The sequence below is a fragment of the Carassius carassius genome, chromosome 15, assembly GCF_963082965.1.
Source record: "Carassius carassius chromosome 15, fCarCar2.1, whole genome shotgun sequence".
NCBI lineage: Eukaryota > Metazoa > Chordata > Actinopteri > Cypriniformes > Cyprinidae > Carassius > Carassius carassius.
In genome coordinates, this window is record NC_081769.1 from 32,751,439 (window position 1) to 32,773,242 (window position 21,804).

Sequence of the window (21,804 nt, forward strand, 5' to 3'; positions counted from 1 at the left end):
CTGTGTGTGTGTGTGATTGGTCTCAGGTGACTGTGATTGGTGCAATGGAGCATGGGAAATGTAGTCCAGGGTGTACTGTGTAATTAGAGAGTCTGTGTTGTGGATGGTGGAGAATTAACGGAAGATCAGTGACCAGATCATGACAGCCTCGTTTAGTGCAGGAAACAACGTGCTTGATGTTTACATAAACTGTTGCGTTGATTACATATATGACATGCAGAGACCCGTGCAAAACCTTGTACTGCATTTAATATCTTCAATTAAAAATACGTCGTCACAACATTTATTTACAACAAAAGATCTACATTTAAAGTATGGATTTTTTTTTTTCATCTTCAGAGAACACTTGCATGAATGTGGATCTTTAGCTTTGGGGTGATTACAGCAATAGTTTGTAGTATTATGATGCTTAATTGAAAGTTGAAATCTTTATAATGTCTAATGAACATTTGAGTTTTCATTCATTTTTATATTTTGTTTAAATTACTTTTAAATTATTTTTATATAATGTTAAAGTTTGAGTAATTTAGTTTTTGTCATTTTTATTAGTATTCTTTTTTAATTATTTATTACTTTTAGTTTAAGTTTAGTTATTTTAGGACTTCAGCTTAACTAAATAAAAATGAGAAATGGTTCTTTGGCACTAGTTGAAATAATAATAAAAGTTTTGTTTTAAGTTTTTATATTTAATTTTATTTCATTTATAATGCAGGCCCCACCTAATTCTGAAGCAAAACAATTCCACTACCACATAAAATTTAAAACTATTTATTACTGTAATTTAATCTAAGTCTTTCTCAGAGACCCGTGCAAAACTACAACATCTGAATTATCAATAGATGAGACCAGGACAACTGTACTGCATTTAATATCTTCAATTAAAATACATTGTCACAACATTTAAATTGCAATAAGTTCTGATACTGTTGGCACATATACATGTTTCTTATACCAAAAGATGACAATTAGTAGCAGTTGTCCAGAGTCTCCTCTACTGGTTCTAACCAGATCACCAACTAAACCAGCTGCAAGGGTCTCAAGCAGCAGGACTGGATCACGGAGAGCAGAAGCGTCCGCAAAACAGAATGCTCTTGGATGGATTATGACGGATGAAGAAAAGGAAAGGATGATCTGCATTAAAGACCTGCGGGATCCTCCGACCCTTTTTCATCGTGACGACGCCGGTGGCCGCAGCTGCTTCGGTTCCTTCCTCGTTTACTTCAACAAAGGCTTTATGAATCACCTCCGAAACCACCAGATCATTGTTGGGTGACATGCCTGAAAGATTCACCTTCTTCCTGTCAAACACATCCTCCATTCCCATGCTGATCAGAAGACTCTTCATGTCATAGGTTTCCTCCATCTTGAATCTGGGCAGAGATACTTCAAGTTTTTGTTGATACATGACTTCAGGTCTCGTCCACTCCATCAGCTTCTCGTAGGTCAGTGCCTTTTCAAGCTGGATGAGACATAAAAAAGGTTTGAATGATTTTTGAAACCATCATGAATACTAAGAACTCTGCACATGTATTTGCTGTTACAATATGATGAAACAACAAAACACATTCACTCTGGTTATTTGCATTGATGTTTCAGTAAAGAACCTTTAACACCCATAGAACCGTTTAATTCCATTAAAGGTTCTTTAGATGATTAAAATGTTTTTCACACTAAGAAAGAATGGTTATTTTTAGAACTGTTCACTGAAAGATGACTCTTCTATGGCTTTGATGGAAAATACCCCTTTTGGGAGCAGAACCTGCTTTCTCACCTTCTGAAGGCCAGTGGTTTCATCTTGAATCTCGTTAGGAAGGATGATCAACATACTGAGATTCTTCCCAACATACGGTAGCTCCAGAACCTGACTGTCCATCTCTGGGATGAAGGCCAGAGGAAACTCTGTGTTTTGATTCATCATCTTCACTGGTTTAGTTTGAATCTGCCGAGCATCAATGCAAACACATCAAAACTCCTCTGATTTCATTTCATTACATTAAATCAACAAGAAGATGAAATCTCACCTTGTTCAGCTTGAACTGTTCATCTCTGGTGGCTTCTTTTGGGAATTTCTCCATCCAGTTCCCCTTGAAGTAGATGGCGTTCACCAAGACCAGTCTCGTCATCGCATCGATGGATCCATGTGGAAGCAAGTCCTTGATCTTCCCTGAAAATAAATATTATAATAGTATCTCAAAGATTCTTTTGAAACCTAATGCTCTACAAATAAATGTATGAAAGATCTTTGTTTTTAAGTCAAGTCACCTTTATTTATATAGCGCTTTAAACTAAAAAGATTGCATCAAAGCAACTGAACAACATTCATTAGGAAACCAGTGTGTCAATAATGCAAAATGACAGTTAAAGGCAGTTCATCATTGACTGCATTTACATGCAGTTAATAACCCGTTCAAAACCGGGATATTAGCAATAACCCGGTCGCGCACGGCCATGTAAACACCGGCAAAAACCCGGATATGCTCATATCCCGGTTTTTAAAAACTGGGATATTATACCTGGGGTACCCCTATTCTAACCCGAATATTTGGTCTTGTAAACGCGTTTCGGCATATCCCCATCAAAATGTGTGTTCTGCTCATGTTCCATTCGCAAGGAATCTTGGTCTTTTGAGTAGAGACGGCGCATAAAAAAACCCCGCGTGCAGTATAGAGGCACAGTAGTGTCAAGTGCTGCTGGTGGATCAGTACCAGCGCCAAAGCGCAAACAAAGCCAATCGCTATCTGCCCCAAACTATTCATTATCCGCCTGCTGCTGCTGTTGTTGTTGTCTTTGGATACAAGAAGAAGAATCGGAAATGACGCATATTGCATCTTGTTGTCCATACGTCCAGACACTAACCGTGCATCGCCGTTTACATCGGGATTGGTAACTCTCTCTGCTCACGCATGTAAACGGGTTATCCTGAATGTTTCAGAAACCCAAATAGTGACCTTAACCCGACCATAACCCGAATTTTAACAGCATGTAAACGTAGTCATTGAATGCAGTGATGTCATCATCTCAGTTCAGTTCAAATAGAGCATCACAGTCCCGCCCACAGCCGGTGCCAGAAGTAAAAATTCAATACAATTTCTGCATTGACAGTTGGGGTATAAGCCATAAAAACGTAACCATACATGGTAGACTTAAAACCAGCTACGGCTGTACTAAGCGATAGTATATGCTCATATAAACGCCAAAGGTTCATGGGGCACTAACCTTGTTTTGAGATAAATGCCTTTTATTCGCGATGTCTTGGATAAGTACTTCATTACCCACAATCCCACAATCCCACAGTGATGCATCTGATTGGTGGAACTCGTGTAACCGTCTGGTTAAACCCTGCGAAGGTCCGTGAAGACTGAAGATCATTAATAAAAAAAATAAAATAAAATAAAAACCTGTGTTGCGTTTTCGCACGGTAGACTTATCAGTGCAACCATGATCTCCTTGGCTGCAATGATGGCTTTTTTTCAAGGAGTAAAACAAAAGTGTTCAAAGGGGTGAAAACCACTTCAGATAGGGTCATGTAGTTGAGTGTAGCATGTCCGAGGGTCAGCTTGTGGGTTTTGTAAGGGCCAGCATGAGGGACAAGACCTACAAAGTTTTGGTGAGTTTTGCAGGGAGGTTACGTTAGTTAGCATTATCGTCCACTTTAACTAGGCTACTGTAGCCTTCATATGGTATGAGTCATATCAAGCATTTTATAATGGCACTGTCAAAAAAATATTTAGCCTAGACATACCTTTTTGTGCATTTACTGAACATTTGTGTAATGGCAACGACACGTGTTGACAACTGAGCGGTGATTGCAGTCAGGTACAAAGCACTGCACCATTGCTGACGTTATCGTTAACCGCTTTCACACACGCACAAATATATAAAATACACGATGATAAATATAAAAATCAATACACAATACCTGTATAAAACACTATTTATTTACACGATTAATACTGAAAGAACTGCTATTACTGCACATTCACTATATAAAATAAAATTCACTGGAGGAAAAAGTTCGCGCAGGTGGCCGTCATCAGATTTGATGTCGCTCAAATGGCTCTTTCGCGGTTGTGGCTTCAGTCGAATTCTGTGAGGCGCGGTGGTTTATGGAATCAGTAGTTCCTTCACTCGAAATGAAAATATGTACACAGTCTTGTACCTTTGACTTCTTTTGAATTTTCTCTTAATTTTTTCACTCCAAATGATATGTTATATGCTTAGGAGTTCAGCCGTAGCTGGTTATCCTCACACATGCTCTAAAACTCTTTAGATACGGATTTTTCCGAAAGTCAATGGGAGAAATGAATGGGAAATTTACTTCCGGCACCAAAGCTCTCTCGGGCTGTGGGCGTGACTGTGATGCTCTATAGTATCTGTGCATTCATTTGCAATTAAGTCAATGATATCGCTTTAAATGAAGTGACCCCAACTAAGCAAGCCAGAGGCGACAGCGGCAAGGAACCAAAACTCCATCGGTGACAGAATGGAGAAAAAAACTTTGGCAGAAACCAGGCTCAGTTGGGGGGCCAGTTTTCCTCTGACCAGACGAAACCAGTAGTTCAATTCCAGGCTGCAGCAAAGTCAGATTGTGCAGAAGAATCATCTGTTTCCTGTGGTCTTGTCCTGGTGGTCCTCTGAGACAAGGTCTTTACAGGGGATCTGTATCTGGGGCTCTAGTTGTCCTGGTCTCCGCTGTCTTTCAGGGATGTAGAGGTCCTTTCTAGGTGCTGATCCACCATCTGGTCTGGATACGTACTGGATCCGGGTGACTGCAGTGACCCTCTGATCTGGATACAGACTGGATCTGGTGGCTACGGGGACCTCGGAATAAGAGAGAAACAGACTAATATTAGCGTAAATGCCATCCTTCTAATGATGTAGCAAGTACATCGGGTGTTATGGGAAGTGTTCCCGGTTCCGGTTTACCTAATTAATGCAGCCTAAAAATCCTTTAAAGGATTTGGATATTAGAAGCATATTAGTATGTTATGTGTAAGACAGGTTAAAGAGATGGGTTTTAATCTAGATTTAAACTGCAAGAGTGTGTCTGCCTCCCGAAACAATGTTAGGTAGGTTATTCCAGAGTTTAGGCGCCAAATAGGAAAAGGATCTGCTGCCCGCAGTTGATTTAGATATTCTAGGAATTATCTATTTAACAGTGAGTCACTTTAAATTCAGATTAAGTTGGTTTTCACCTTGAGTGTTTTTCTCCACCCATTTGTTGATGTCGACACATACAGCGTCTGATTTCTTCTTGAAGTCCACCTCCTCTAGTCCAGCTTCATAGTATCTTTTTACATCATTAAGGAATTTCTGTTATCATAGCAAATCAATTAAATTAGCGATCATTTCCAAAACCTTATTCTTTAACACCACGAGCAAACCTTGAATTAATTGTTGTAATAGAGCCTTACCTCCACAAACTGGTATGACTGCTCTCCGTAGAGACGGTTGGCGAGACTCAACACATACGGGGCTCCTGGTTTCTTCAGTTCACTCATGAGCTTGTTGAAGCTGGAATGAATTTGGTCCTCAGCCTTTTGTCCAGCATCTGGCTGAGGAGGACATTTCTGTTTGCAACAACAATATCTAATTTAATCAGATGAACCCAAAGACTACATGCATGACTACAGCAAATACAGCTGTTATTGCAAGTCATGAGGTTAGTGTTTCACATAAATACTCATAATAAATATTAAGTTCAGGAGGTACCTCAAACGTCCGGGGTTTGTTGTGTAATTGACGGTCCATGTTGACCATGTTGATGAGATGCTGGAGTCGATGGGTCAGGTTTGGGAGGATTGGTAAAACTCAGGACCTAGACAGTTTTATTATGGTAGAATTCAAATCTTAGTATCCTCAGTCAAAAAGGGCTGGTCTTTTTAAAAAAAACATTTAAATCTCAAATTATGCTTTATTTTTACCAAATCTAAGATTTCATGATAATGTAACATAACGAGAAATATATAAGCAATTGTATTACCCTGTGAGAGCAAAGCCAGCAAGTTTTACTCAGATTTGATAACATTAGCATTTTTGTGATGACTGTGAGGCTTAATAAATATAATATAATTATTCTGATGACTTCAACAATCTAATGTGAATCAATTTCTTAAATACAATTTAGAAAGTTTAAATGCACTACAAATAATGACATTTCAAGGAATGGATGATGTCAGAAAAATTGTTGATTTGCGCTCTCAGGCCATTGATTATCTTAAGTTGAAATATCTGGCAGCTTTTTTGTTCATGCAATGCCTAGCACTCAAATATCGATAAGCAGAATGAAGATCCTGTTTATGAAATCATTTTTACATATGTTCTGCTTATAAGTTAATGTTTAACAAATAATGTCCACTGAACATTAAACCATAACTGCAGATTGGAAATATAGTGCATATTTGGAATATAAAGCACAAGCTGCAATGGTGAGGACGAGTATATAATAACCAATGTTCATTTCTGGGTGAGCTGTTCCTTTAAAAACCTTTTGTGCAAAAGGCTTGCGTCACTTCCTGATCTTGTTCTCTCTCTGTCTCTATTCACTTTCACTTCACTCTCTCTCAGTTAAAGTAGGTTCAGAAATTCAGATTGTGTGAGATCACCTTAAACATCTGCGCTGCTGTGTTTCCTTTTGCTCCGAGCGACACCATGGCCAGAGCCGAAGAGATGCTGATCGGAGAGTAGAACACATTTCCTGATGTGTCTCCTTCACTGATCTTCTTGAACAGGTTTAAACAGAACTGTGTGTTTGCTGCAGACAAAGACTCCATTTTCACAAGCTGAGCAAGAAAGAAGAGAGATGCATAGTCAGCATAACAAATAGTGACAATTCTAAAAAAGTAGGTGTGATTTCCAATGTGAACAACATCACATGTTTGTCAAAGAAACATGGATGCCTTTTCTCACAGTAGTTCAGGAGTCTGTAGTTGGACCATTTGCACATACAGATATCAAATTTACTTATTTTTTAGTTCTATTAGACTATAAACTATATAAAAGTACTTCAAACAAACAGAGAAGTGAATCAAATGCTTTACTTAGAGTATTCAGCAGCAGTGAAGAGGTTTCCCGTGTGTTGGAGATGAATGAATTCTCTTTCTTATGAATGTTGACTCGTCCCAAAAAACAGCCTCTAAACAAGATGTAGCCTTCCCGTCAAACTAAAGGTTTGTTAGAGCTGAATGTGGATGACTGGAGTCGAGGGGAGCGGTGGAAAAGTGTTGTTAGGGGGAATGTTTCAACATCTCACAGTAGATCAGCGATCTGCATAAACAAAAACAAACACTGACTTTCCTTCTCAGCTAATAGAGAATGTTCTCAAAATGTTTCACCAAGGTTCTCTCAAAGTTATTGAGCAAAGGTTTTTTGAGTAACCAGAATGTCCCTAGTTCAAAAAGTAATGTTCCCATAATTTTTGCAGTTTGACTGTTCAGAAAACATTCTGAAATTATGTATGCTATTTTTACACTTCAAACAACAAACAAATGCAAATTTCCCCCATATTTGCATTTATAGCCTATACACTATATTTAACTAAAAGAAGAAGCAGATTAGATTCAAATCACAGTGGATGAAGAGAAATCTGACCAAAATCAAGCTAAAAAAGGACAACTACAAAACACATGACAGCAAGTTTAAAGTTAAATGTTGTAATTCAAACTGTGCCGTCATAAGGTCATTTCCTATCATCCAGGTGGATGCTGCACACTGGTGGTGGATGAGGAGATATCCCATGAAAATGTAAAGCGCTTTGAGTGCCTAGAAAAGCACTATATAAATGCAATGAAATATTATTATTATTATTTCCCATCATGCTCAGCGGAGAGCAAGTAAGACAGTATATTTAACTGGAGTGCACAGTTTGAATTGGAATATTACTGTTCCTGAAATTGTTATTCAATAATTCATAAAAATTAAAAAAAAGAATAAACTATGACATCAAGCATCATTTCTGCACATTATCCACAACACTGGACGGTCAGGCTGATGTTATACATGTGAATGGATGTGAAGAAACTTACTTGCTTTAAAATGAAGGTTATTAAGTCCGAACTGTGAGTTATTCTGGGTGTGATTGTATGAAGACACTAGTGTGCAAACATGCTTTCACCATCATATAGTAGTGCTTGCGTATTCGTTGTGTCTTTGGCTTTGTGCCAAGTAGATTGTTTTCATTGGAAGTTAAAGAATTCCAGTTTATTAGTCTGCAAACCACAACATGTTCTTGCAAAAGATTTCAGGTTTCTTCCAACACATTTCTAGTAATTGTGCTGTCATCTGTGGATATATATATACATAACATATTTTAATATAAATAATGTATGTATATCTCTCATTCAAACTCGCGGCTCGCTCCAGCTCTCGCTTCCAGCTCGATGCTACTCCGCATTGGCTTGTGGGAAATATAATAAATTGTGGTTAAAAAGTAGTGGACGAATGTAAGGAATGAAGTAGTTCACTCAGAATTCGGACAGCAGTACATAATGGCTGACACCCCATATAGTGCACTATATAGTGAATAGGGAGCGGTTTGAATGAATGAATGAATGAAAACTTTATTTCGAACAATTAATAAAATAATAATAAAAATAAAAATGAGAGCAATGTGTAAGAAATATCCACATAAATAAACAACAACAACAACAACAAAAATAAATAAATAATTATTTAATTATTTAATTATAGCATAATAATCAACCTGCTCGAAAAGGGATAGGTAGAAGCCCTTATCAGATGCTTTATGTCTCATATGACATCAGTTCATCAGAACAGTTGTTTGAGGGTCATTTACACACACAGATACTTCTTAGTTCTATCAGACTATTAATTAAATAAAAATCCTTCAAACAAACGAAAAAAAGAGAAGTGAAATAAAAGCCTTACCTAGAGCATTCAGCAGAAGTGTCCCGTGTGTCAATGTATTCTCTTCTGTGTCCTTTTAATAAATGTTGCCCAGCCTCTAAAAGAAATCCTGACTTCCTGTCAAACTAAAGGCTTGTTAGAGCTGAATGTAGTCGAGGGGAGGGTGGATGATTCAGCATCTCTCAGTAGATCAGTGATCAGAAAACATTAGCTTTCCTTCTCAGCTAACAGTGAATGTTCTCAGAACGTTTTGCCAAGTTTTTCCAAATAAATAGAATGATCTTGCGAAGCTATTTGGTTTTTAATAATGTTCTCAAAAACATTATTTTAACATGTTTAACCATAACTGTCACCATCCCACCTGTGGGACGCTTGGCACTCTTTTTTGTTGTTGTCTTTTTCTCTATAAAATCTTTTAGTAATCATCATAAATCATATATCATTTGAAAGCTTAGAAGCCCAAGATTTATCCTGTGAAAACCATTTTTAAATCCGACATTGCTTTAAAATGGTACTTTAAAATCTAATGGCGGTCACCTCCCCCTTAGTGGGCAGGGTCAAGTGTCATAAAACATTATGCATTACGGTCTTCTAGAACCAAAACTTTTTATAATCTTGGCAACAAACATATCATTGGAAAGGTCTGAGTCTCAGAATTTCATATTTGGTGGTTATTTTGAGATAGAAGTTGAAAATTGAAATAGTTTGATGACTCCCAGTGGCTGTGTGTGGTATGACGCCCTAAAATCTCACAGGAACCTCAATTTTTTCATATCAACTTCAAATTTGTAACATAACTTATTTAGACACAAGGCTTTAATTTTATACCAATTTTAGAGTAAAACCTGTTATGTAAAATATGTATAATAAATAAAATAAAATTAATATAGCTCATATTATTTACAGTACATTTAAACTTCTATAACTTTTTGATACTTAAATTTTTTGCCAAAATCTCCTAATTTTCTTTGTTAAAAAGAGACCAACCTTATGTTTATATTCCAAAGTGTTCATAAATTACAGCAATTTAAGTTTGGATAGTGCACTTTAATGCCTATTTAATAGTTGTTTCAGAATGTTTGGACTTGGTCTTGATATCGGCTTGCTTTTAGTAACTTTCAAACTGCATCTGGATCCTGGCTTGTGCTGCTGCCTAGGGCCGCTTTCTTCTGTTCTTTATACTTTATTTTAAGCGGTTTCTATAGCGTGATATATGACAAATATCGAGCATGCATAATGTTACGTGATCCATGTAATGCACGAGGATGAATCTCTCCACTCGCAAGCGGAGTTCCTTCACTATCACAAAACTGGATGTGTGCTTTAAAATATACATTATTGTTATTTTATGAATTGTCTCTGTTCTCGTTCAGATATTGCGTGTACTCGCTCAAACGTTGTCTTCTCATCACTGAAGACTAGCTTTTTTTCCTAATTCAGGTGAATAGTAGGCTTATCTCACTAAATGGAAGTAAGCTGATTATATTTTATTATATTTATTTTATTAATAGCCTACTCATTTTAGTTAAGTGATTAAATTGTACATATGCATATATATGCACATATATATATGTGCATATATGGTGCTATAGTCTTAATGCACATTTTCACATATTTTGTCCTGTCTATTGCTATGGTTATCACCATGTCAGTCACTGCTATTTCGAGAGTGAATCCCGTATAAATATGCAGACGTCATTCCCGAAACTGTACAACGTGTGCGTAGTCAGAATAAATAAATAATAATAATTATAAATGGAATAAGAAAGCTTGCAAAGAGAGCTCATAAACTCTAGCAAGCTGTCACTCTTTGTTTACTGAGTGTATACACAATGTATTATAACACGCATCATGTCACCTTGTCCCTGAAAAACTGTCAGAATCTATTTGAGTTTCTTACACCATGCCTGTAATAGCTGTTTTTATTAAGTTAATTAAAATTCGAACAAAACAGGTTTTTTATTGTTTTATAGCTTTGGCATACAGATAAAAAGGAACGTCTCAAGGTTACGTATGTAACCCTAGTTCCTTGAAGGAACGAGACGCTGCGTCGCAGAGCCATACTCCCGGCACCCCTGCCGGCGCTTGCTTCCCTACTCGAAGCTGAAGCCAGCTGCACGGCACGTGCTTTTATAGCTTCCTGGTCGCTACGTCACCCCGCCCGTGACGTCACGCCTTTCCGATGGACTGATTGCACACGATATTCAGAGTCGGTCTCGTCAGGGACATTCCCCAAAAGCGTTTCGACGCAGCGTCTCGTTCCTTCAAGGAACTAGGGTTACATACATAACCTTGAGACGCTTTCCTTCTCAGCTAACAGTGAATGTTCTCAGAACGTTTTGCCAAGTTTTTCCAAATAAATAGAATGATCTTGCGAAGCTATTTGGTTTTTAATAATGTTCTCAAAAACATTATTTTAACATGTTTAACTCCATAACTGTCAATGTCCCACCTGTGGGACGCTTGGCACTCTTTTTTGTTGTTGTCTTTTTCTCTATAAAATCTTTTAGTAATCATCGTAAATCATATATCATTTGAAGGGCTTAGAAGCCCAAGATTTATCATTTTGAAATCCGACATTGCTTTACCATAGAAATGGTACTTTAAAATCTAATGGCGGTCACCTCCCCTTAGTGGGCAGGGTCAAGTGTCATAAAACATTATGCATTACGGTCTTCTAGAACCAAAACTTTTTATAATCTTGGCAACAAACATATCATTGGAAAGGTCTGAGTCTCAGAATTTCATATTTGGTGGTTATTTTGAGATAGAAGTTGAAAATTAAAAATAGTTTTGATGACTCCCAGTGGCTGTGTGTGGTATGTCGCCCTAAAATCTCACAGGAACCTCAATTTTTTTCATATCAACTTCAAATTTGTAACATAACTTATTTAGACACAAGGCTTTAATTTTATACCAATTTTAGAGTAAAACCTGTTATGTAAAATATGTATAATAAATAAAATAAAATAAAATTAATATAGCGCATATTATTTACAGTACATTTAAACTTCTATAACTTTTTGATACTTAAATTTTTTGCCAAAATCTGCTAATTTTCTTCGTTAAAAAGAGACCAACCTTATGTTTATATTCCAAAGTGTTCATAAATTACAGCAATTTAAGTTTGGATAGTGCACTTTAATGCCTATTTAATAGTTGTTTCAGAATGTTTGGACTTGGTCTTGATATCGGCTTGCTTTTAGTAACTTTCAAACTGCATCTGGATCCTGGCTTGTGCTGCTGCCTAGGGCCGCTTTCTTCTGTTCTTTATACTTTATTTTAAGCGGTTTCTATAGCGTGATATATGACAAATATCGAGCATGCATAATGTTACGTGATCCATGTAATGCACGAGGATGAATCTCTCCACTCGCAAGCGGAGTTCCTTCACTATCACAAAACTGGATGTGTGCTTTAAAATATACATTATTGTTATTTTATGAATTGTCTCTGTTCTCGTTCAGATATTGCGTGTACTCGCTCAAACGTTGTCTTCTCATCACTGAAGACTAGCTTTTTTTCCTAATTCAGGTGAATAGTAGGCTTATCTCACTAAATGGAAGTAAGCTGATTATATTTTATTATATTTATTTTATTAATAGCCTACTCATTTTAGTTAAGTGATTAAATTGTACATATGCATATATATGCACATATATATATGTGCATATATGGTGCTATAGTCTTAATGCACATTTTCACATATTTTGTCCTGTCTATTGCTATGGTTATCACCATGTCAGTCACTGCTATTTCGAGAGTGAATCCCGTATAAATATGCAGACGTCATTCCCGAAACTTTAACTTTAGAATAAATAAATAATAATAATTATAAATGGAATAAGAAAGCTTGCAAAGAGAGCTCATAAACTCTAGCAAGCTGTCACTCTTTGTTTAGTGAGTGTATACACAATGTATTATAACACGCATCATGTCACCTTGTCCCTGAAAAACTGTCAGAATCTATTTGAGTTTCTTACACCATGCCTGTAATAGCTGTTTTTATTAAGTTAATTAAAATTCGAACAAAACAGGTTTTTTATTGTTTTATAGCTTTGGCATACAGATAATCTGGAAAAACACAAGTTCTTAATGTAAAAGGATGCATTTGATTACATATATGACATGTAGAGACCCGTGCAAAACCACAACATCCTTATAATTATCAATAGGTTGAGACCAGGACAACTGTACTGCATTTAATATCTTCAATTATAAACACATCAAGAGCCATAACGGTCTTCTCTCCATCTGAGAAAGACATTCATATTTTGAATCTAAATTTGGGGTGATTATAGCAATAGCTGTTGTATTGTGTTTAGTGAATTGAACTTGTAATGCTCAATTGAAAGTTTTTGTCATTTTGTGTTTTTGTCATTTCATGTCTAATTTATTACTTCACCTTAACTAACTAAACAAAAATGAGAAATGTTGCCTTGGCACAAGCTGAAAAAAAAAAGATGTTTTTATATTTAATTTAACTTCAGTTCTTGTTTATTTTATTTCCAATAAGGAAAATGGTCTTCTTTTAGTCTTAGTTACTGATAATATCCCTGCTATAAAATGATCAGTACAAAGTATTTAATGCATTTCAAATAAGTATAATGCAGGTCCCACTTGAGACTGAAGCAAAACAATTACCACACAAAACTGAAAACAGTTTTTTAGTATTCATTTAATGTAAGTCTGTCTCATGTAAACTGCAACAGGTTCTGATACTGTTGGCACATATAAGTAAAGATGACAATTAGTAGCAGTTGTCCAGAGTCTCCTCTACTGGTTCTAACCAGATCACCAACTAAACCAGCTGCAAGGGTCTCAAGCAGCAGGACTGGATCACGGAGAGCAGAAGCGTCCGCAAAACAGAATGCTCTTGGTTGGATTGTGTCGGATGAAGAAGAGGAACGGATGATCTGCATTAAAGACCTGCGGGATCCTCACACCCAAGCTGTTCATGGCGACGCCGGTGGCCGCAGCTGCTTCAGTTCCTTCCTCGTTTACTTCAACAAAGGCTTTATGAATCACCTCCGAAACCACCAGATCATTGTTGGGTGACATGCCTGAAAGATTCACCTTCTTCCCGTCAAACACATCCTCCATTCCCATGCTGATCAGAAGACTCTTCATGTCATAGGTTTCCTCCATCTTGAATCTGGGCAGAGATACTTCAACTTTTGTTTCATACATGACTTCAGGTCTCGTCCACTCCATCAGCTTCTCGTAGGTCAGTGCCCTTTCAAGCTGCAGAAGAAAGTCACATTAAAGGTTTTTTTTTTTTTTAACCATATGAAACCAAAATTTATACAAAGAACTTGGCAAATGTATTTGCCATTAAGAAATAATGAAACAACAATCCATATACAATAAAGGTCCTTTATTTGCATCTATGGTTCCATGAAGAACATTTAACATCCATGAAACCTTTCCATTCCACAAAAGATTATTTACAGTGTAGTGTTGGGCGATATGGTCATTTTTCAAGTTGTCATATCGTCAGCCCGTGAGATCGATGATACACAATATTATCGTGCATTGGTGGAGTAAGAGAGAGACTCTTTGTTCTTGTCATAGCATAACTATTTGGAGTTTTAAACCATGCATGTACGCCAGAGAGAGCCTATGGAATCACCAATAATCAAAAAAATATACTTTCAAACATACTCATAAACTAACTTTAAATATAAAAATACTGTATTTAAAAGAGCTAGTTCATATATAGTCGGACACAACTCATCATATTGCGCGTCCTGTGAGAAATTTGCTGCATCTGAGCACAGAAGTTATCAGTCTAAATGTTCTGCAAATCAGTCAACGGTGAAAATCAATAGTGGATTTAATTTAAAGTCCCAACAGTTTAACACTAATATTGGACATAAACGAACACGTTAAATATAAAGTATTCAAAACAGGTAAGTTCATATATTTGGAGTGAAGTTCAATTGAACTGACGGATCAGCCATAAAGCGCTCCGGACCATGCACCCCATAATAATAATAATTATTATAATTCATTAAAAGGAGAATGAGCCTAATATCATCTTGACTATCGACAGAGACATCTGCAATCGTCGAGATCTCTGACTATCGTTGGAACACAACACTATCGTCTATCAACACAACCCTATTACAGCGGGAAATGGTTGTTTAGGTGTTCTTCACATTAAGAAAAATGGTTATTTTAAGAACTGCTCACTGAAAGGTTCTTTGGGAAACCAAAAATAGCTCTTTTATGACTTAACTGTGAAAACCCCCTTTTGGGACCTTCATTTTTAATAAAGTCAGTATATGCTGAATGAAGTATAATCTCTGCTTTCTCACCTTCTGAAGGCCAGTGGTTTCATCTTGAATCTCGTTAGGAAGGATGATCAACATACTGAGATTCTTCCCAACATACGGCAGCTCCAGAACCTGACTGTCCATCTCTGGGATGAAGGCCAGAGGAAACTCTGTCATTTGATTCATCATCTTCACTGGTTTAGTTTGAGTCTGCCGAGCATCAATGCAAACACATCACAACTCCTCTGATTTCATTTAATTTCATTAAATCAACAAGAAGATGAAATCTCACCTTGTTCAGCTTAAACTGTCCATCTCTGGTGGCTTCTTTTGGGAATTTCTCCATCCAGTTCCCCTTGAAGTAGATGGCATTCACCAAGACCAGTCTCGTCAACGCATCGATGGATCTCTCTGGAAGCAAATCCTTGATCTTCCCTGAAAATAAAGTACTATAATATTATCGCAAAGATTATTTTGAAACCTAATGCTCTACAAATAAATGTATGAAAAATCTTTGTTTTTAAAAGTGTAGAGTCACTTTAAATTCAGATTAATTTCATGCTGGTCTTCACCTTGAGTGTTTTTCTCCACCCATTTGTTGATGTCGACACGTGAAGCGTCTGGTTTCTTCTTGAAGTCCACCTCCTCCAGTTCAGCTTCATAGTATCTTTTTGCATCATTCAGGAATTTCTGTTAACATAGCAAATCAATTAAATTAGCGATCATTTCCAGAACCTTATTCTTTAACACCACGAGCAAACCTTGAATTAATTGTTGTAACTGAGTCCTACCTCCACAAACTTGTGTGACTGCTCTCCGTAGAGACGGTTGGCGAGACTCAACACATACGGGGCTCCTGGTTTCTTCAGTTCACTCATGAGCTTGTTGAAGCTGGAATGAATTTGGTCCTCAGTCTTTTGTCCAGGGGCCGGCTGCGCAGAACATTTCTGTTTTCATCAACAATGTCTAATTTATTCAGATGAACCCAAAGACTACATGTATGACTACAGCAAATACAGCTGTTATTGCAAGTCATGAGGTTAGTGTTTCACATAAATACTCATAATAAATATTAAGTTCAGGAGGTACCTCAAACTTTTGGGATTGTTGTGTCATTGACGGTCCATGTTGATCCTTGACACCGCAGGCAATCTGGGGCTTCTGAGCTTGTTGATGAGATGCTGGAGTCGCTCCGTCAGGTTTGGGAGGATTGGTAAAACTCAGGACCTAAACAGTTTTATTATGGTAGAATTAATTTCTTAGTATCCTCAGTCAAAAAGGGCTGGTCTTTTAAAAATTCTTTGTAAATCTCACATTATGCTATATTATCACCAAACAGTACAGGTTTTTTATTTCTTTTAACATGTTCACTCAAAAACTAAGGTATATCATATCAATGAGCACTATGATCAATCATTTACAAAAATAAATACAAAACTTGTGCTAATTATAAGAAAACAAGTCGATAAAAAGATTGAATCTGAAATTTCATGATAATATAACATAAGAATTACAAAATTTTAAAATGCACTACAAATAATGCCATTTCAAAGAATGGATGAGCTGACAAAACTGACAAAAAACTGACTGTGCTGTCATTTTTACATATGTTCTGTTTACAAGTTAATGTTTAACAAATAATGTCCACTGAACATTAAACCATAACTGCAGATTGGAAATATAGTGCATATTTGGAATATAAAGCACAAGCTGCAACGGTGAGGACGAGTATATAATAACCAATGTTCATTTCTGGGTGAGCTGTGCCTTTAAAAACCTTTTGTGCAAAAGGCTTGCGTCACTTCCTGATCTTGTTCTCTCTCTGTCTCTATTCACTTTCACTTCACTCTCTCTCAGTTAAAGTAGGTTCAGAAATTCAGATTGTGTGAGATCACCTTAAACATCTGCGCTGCTGTGTTTCCTTTTGCTCCGAGCGACACCATGGCCAGAGCCGAGGAGATGCTGATCGGAGAGTAGAACACATTTCCTGATGCGTCTCCTTCACTGATCTTCTTGAACAGGTTTAAACAGAACTGTGTGTTTGCTGCAGACAAAGACTCCATTTTCACGAGCTGAGCAAGAAAGAAGAGAGATGCATTATCAGCATAACAAATAAAGTGACAATAATTCCAAACACAAGCTGTCATTTCCAATGTGAACATCATCACATTTGTCAAAGAAACATGGATGCTTTGTCTCATACGGCATCAGATTTCTAATATCAGAACAATAGTTCTGTAGGAGCATTTACACACAGATATCAAATTTACTGATGTGTTATTTCTGTTAGACTATAAACTATTTAAAAGTAACATTAAAGTACAACATTTCTGTAATCTATATGTCAGTCAACAGTTTTTGAACAATAAGAATTTTTAGATTTTATAAAGAAGTCTCTTCTGCTCACCAAGCCTGCATTTATTTGATCCAAAGTACAACAAAAGTAGTAATGTTGTGAAATATTTTTACTATTTAAAATAACTGCTTTCTATTTGAATATTTATGTGAAATAAAAAAGCTTTTGTAACGTAATACTATACCATTCAAAAGCTTGGAGTCATTATATTTTTATTTTTTGGAAAAGAAATGATAGAAATTAATACTTTTATTTAACAAGGATGCTTTACATTTATCAAAAGTGATGATAAAGACATGTATAATTTTACAAAATATTTCTATTTCACATAAATGCTGTTCTTCTGAACTTTCTATTTATCAAAGATACCTGGAAAAAAAAACATACTCAGTTTTTCCAAATACTAAAAATATTTCAAAATTGTACTGTTTTGCTGTACTTTTTTTTACATTTGCTGTACTGCTGGCAGGGGCGTAGCACCAAATTTTGGGCCCTGGGTACAAACCATCTTGCTGGGCCCCCAATACCATAGTGATACCAATGGGTAAGGTATTGCATTTTTATCATAAAAACACTTAAAATGTAAACAAAATAGGCCACACTCTGATTAATATATTTTTGTTTTATTGTCGAAAGTACTACTTACTGAGATGACAAAAGGTCTAGCAGGTCCAAACCTGGACTAAATCAAATATACTGTAAAGCAGTTCTGAAAATGACCATACCAAATGAGAAAAACTTTGGTCTGAAACACAAACTAAATAATGTCAGTTTTTACTAAATGCCCATTGACGGGTCTTTGCATGCGCAAATTTGCTGATCAGGTCTTTAAAGTCCAGTTTTTTGCTAGTATTTGAACAATAGTTTTCCTGTGCTTATCAGTAAGAGTTGTTGGCCATAATCCTGGGTCCTCTGACAATCCCTCTCCAGTATCCCTAAGTCTCTCATTCTCTTCTCTTTCCTCTTCAGCTCTGTCCTCCTGCTCCTGACTACCTTCATCACATTCTTCACTTTCCCTCTGATCACTTATATGAATATCAACCTCATCTTCTATTTCTGCCTCTGCTACAAGAGGAAATAAGCAAAATGGGTACATTGTTATTGTACACATTTAAACTTTAAACTGTAAACTTTAAACTGTAATTAGTAATTACACTTTAAAGTTTAAATGTGTACAATAACAATGTACTATTTTTGCTTATTTCCTCTTAACACTTAATTACTAATTACTAAGTGTTAAAAAGCTCACCTTGTCTCACTGTCACACTCACATCCACCTCACTGTCATTGCTTTCACCTAGCCATGATGAGGGGCCTGCTGCTGCAGGGTCTGACTCTGAAACTGAAATATATGGCTTCAAATGGTTGCTTAAATATCCTTTATTGTCACAATACCTTTTTTTTAAAGTGTAGGCTAAGTACAAGATAATTGATGATTATTTGTCTGTTTAAAATAAATGCAGACTAGACTATAGAATCACAGGGTAAACTAACCGCCAAACTAGACATTCAGTCTTTGAATTATGTTTTAAAATAAGTCATTTTTCAATCATTAAGATGTGCATTATTATACTGAGAACATCCTGTACTTAATGTAAGAGCGTGTGCGAGCTAATTTGCATAACAATGCGGTAAAATAGGCGCTAACGATCTGTGTTTTCGCGGGTGTTAGATTTTAACAATGGAGGGAAATATACAGTGTTTTCATGTAAACTTCTGACTCTGAGAGTGGGGAGAACTGCAGCAGAAGAGGAGACAAGCGTTTAGGCAGCTGCCTGGAGTGGCAGTGTGTTGAGCTCCGTCTGCTTCTCACTCCCTGTTATTTACGTAAGGGATAATGTATAACGTTAGATTACATTATCCTCCGCTTCGTGTCGGGGTCCTGTTCAGCCTGTCGGGGTTGTTATTCGCTATAACGACCGCCTCTCTATACATTATCCCGCTTATTACATGGCTACCCACAAAATAAATAAATAATTTGCCACAAAAAATTATTGATTTAAAAAGGAGTTTATTGATTTAAAAACGATTGTATTGCTTCCGCCAAAGAAAATAGTCCGTTCCGCGTCCATAGCAACACGCTGTTTTTCATGGCAACGGTCTGTTATACTTCGCAGCGGTCTGTTATCAAGAAATAACAGACCGCATTCTACATTGGAATTCAGCCAAGCCATGTAATAATCAGAAACATTGTTTGCTCGCTATGAAGGGTGTGATACTATAAAGTATTGGTATATTATTCATAAATGCAAACATAAATGTATGCTATTCTACCGGGAGTAGATATTTATGTTAAAACAATGTCAATGCTTGATGATGCATTTGGAGCTCACCTCTCTTTTCAAAAAAATTTGTGAGCAACTGCTTGCCCTCATTTGCCCTTCTCTCTTTATTCTGCTTCTCTTTTCGTTTTTGAGCCCCTGATTTTCCTTTCTTAAGGAGAGACATGACTCTTCACGGCTCACTCCAGCTCCTGTCTCATCAACTGATTCAATCACCGCGGGTCCGCAGCAGAAGCACCTGACCTGCGGGTCGTACCATTTGCATTGATTCGAGAGGGGTGTGGGGCCCTGCACAGCATGAAAATGACTTTTTTATACCAAACCAGCGCCTAACTACAAGTTTAGTTTTGCACAGGAACTTTTTTAGTTGTACATAAATGCTATACAAATGTTAGTGCATGTATATGTATGTATAGAAAACTGACTTCTAAGGGCCCCCCCCCTGCCTCGGGCCCTGGGTACTCGGTACCCTTTACCCCCCCAGTCCGACGCCCCTGACTGCTGGATCAAAATAAATGCAGACTTGGCGAACAGAAGAGATTTAAGAAAAAAAAAACAATTTTACTGTTCAAAAACTTTTGACTGGTAGAGTATAGGCAACATTATTTTTACTCTAATATCTAGCTTTAAATGGCTTAGAAATCATATAACTGCTGGACAATAATCAATAATAATTTGTTAATGTTTATATACTACAAACACTTGTTTGGCAGAAAAGTTTCTAAACTGTAATAAATGATATGTCATTGAGCACTGCATTGTTCATAAACGTTATTTATTACCTGGAGATGATATGAAAAACACAAATAAACCATATATTGTCGCAATCGTATGTTTAATGTCTTCATGTTTCCAAAAGTTTCCGTTTTTCTGTTTTCATACAGCTAGGGCTGGATGCTTTCTGTCAATTTCCTGGTTCGAGTTTCTGCGCGAGAGTAGGAATGAAAGAATCACAGAATCACACACAGGAGTGTTTAGTGCTCCTCGCTTTATATTCTGGGTCCAAATAAATCAGGTCCTGCACAGACTATTGTTATCTTTTTTTTTTTACTTCGGCGCTCTCCGTCTCGGCAGCCGTATGTGTGTGCGTAACAGTTTGCACAGTCAAAACTAAGAAGATATACCAATCTGTACTGTTTAAAAGATAAAAGAAAAAGATCGTTTAGATATAGATTAGATATAAATAGATTATGTTATAAATTAAATAATTTAACTGTGCTCTATTTTAGGAGTTGCAGTAATATTAGAGTCTTGGTGTCATCTTTCCCTCAACAGGTGTAATTCACGTTTTGAGTGTTAAAACACTCTCCCACTCTTTACCATGTAACATATATTTAGGCATTATGATCACTCATACAGTTCATACATTTAACCCTCTGGGCTTCTTCGTAAATGGGTCACACTTAGCTTCCTCCCGCCTGAAAACGGGCGAAGCCTTAAAATTGTACTTTACTTTTTCCCAGGATAACCAATCAAATATATTTTTGTTCTATAATGTTTTCTGATTATTATTTAGAATTTTTAGACTTTTTTATGATACTTTGCATTAATTATATAATTTTTATGAGCTATTTTTTCCATTAGAATTAATATATAAATTTTTATTTTATATTTATTTAAAAAAAAAATTCAATAAATGCAGCATTTCACATCAAAATAGAGTGCCAGCCTAAAAAAAAATGTTCCAGGAGAAGAACTTCATCTAGTGGCTTTAAAAAATAGCCACTTTTGTGTAATGTCCTGTACCAGCCTGTAGGCTGTCTATAGCTTCCTATATATCCTATATAGAAAGGCTTTTTGATTCCTTTTGTTGTTTTAGACATGATTTCTCTATCTTATTCGTTTTTTTTATTTAGATATACATTTAGATATTCTAAAAGATGATTACTTTATTTTCTTAACAAAAATGTTTAGATAAGTATCAGGTTTTGCATTATGATTAGAATCAAACTATAGCATTTGGTTAGAAAGGGAACACAATGTGTGTGTGTGTGAGTGAATGTGTGTGTGTGTGTGTGTGTAT

General features: G+C 36.5%; 1 protein-coding gene across 2 annotated transcripts; it reads right to left on the reverse strand.

Annotated features, from left to right (window-relative positions):
• Nucleotides 1-137: 137 nt before the first annotated feature.
• On the reverse strand, nucleotides 138-20,628 carry LOC132158918 (leukocyte elastase inhibitor-like). 2 transcript variants are annotated; one of them, XR_009437726.1, is made up of 9 exons: nucleotides 20,564-20,628; nucleotides 17,039-17,215; nucleotides 16,233-16,370; nucleotides 5,415-5,570; nucleotides 5,196-5,313; nucleotides 2,022-2,164; nucleotides 1,772-1,939; nucleotides 817-1,459; nucleotides 138-235 (listed from the first exon to the last, which is right to left on the reverse strand). XR_009437726.1 is itself a non-coding variant. In XM_059568543.1 (8 exons), exons 1-8 carry the CDS (start codon nucleotides 20,594-20,596, stop codon nucleotides 13,705-13,707), a joined length of 1,338 nt encoding a protein of 445 aa, XP_059424526.1. In that variant the 5' UTR covers nucleotides 20,597-20,628; the 3' UTR covers nucleotides 13,158-13,704. The 2 variants fall into 2 exon arrangements, 1 of the variants encoding a protein (XP_059424526.1); XM_059568543.1 differs by lacking the exons at nucleotides 138-235; nucleotides 817-1,459; nucleotides 1,772-1,939; ... (1 more) ...; nucleotides 5,196-5,313; nucleotides 5,415-5,570 and adding exons at nucleotides 13,158-14,109; nucleotides 15,186-15,353; nucleotides 15,436-15,578; nucleotides 15,716-15,833; nucleotides 15,935-16,090.
• Between the last annotated feature and the right edge of the window lie 1,176 nt (nucleotides 20,629-21,804).

Excerpts from the sequence above, each read along its gene's own strand:
- LOC132158918 (XM_059568543.1), bottom strand. The coding sequence starts at position 20,596 with ATGGTTTATTTGTGTTTTTCATATCATCTCCAG. Across the intron at positions 15,834-15,934 it reads AGTCACACAAGTTTGTGGAG|AAATTCCTGAATGATGCAAA; the intron begins GTAGGACTCAGT and ends CTATGTTAACAG. Across the intron at positions 15,354-15,435 it reads GACAGTTTAAGCTGAACAAG|ACTCAAACTAAACCAGTGAA; the intron begins GTGAGATTTCAT and ends GATGCTCGGCAG.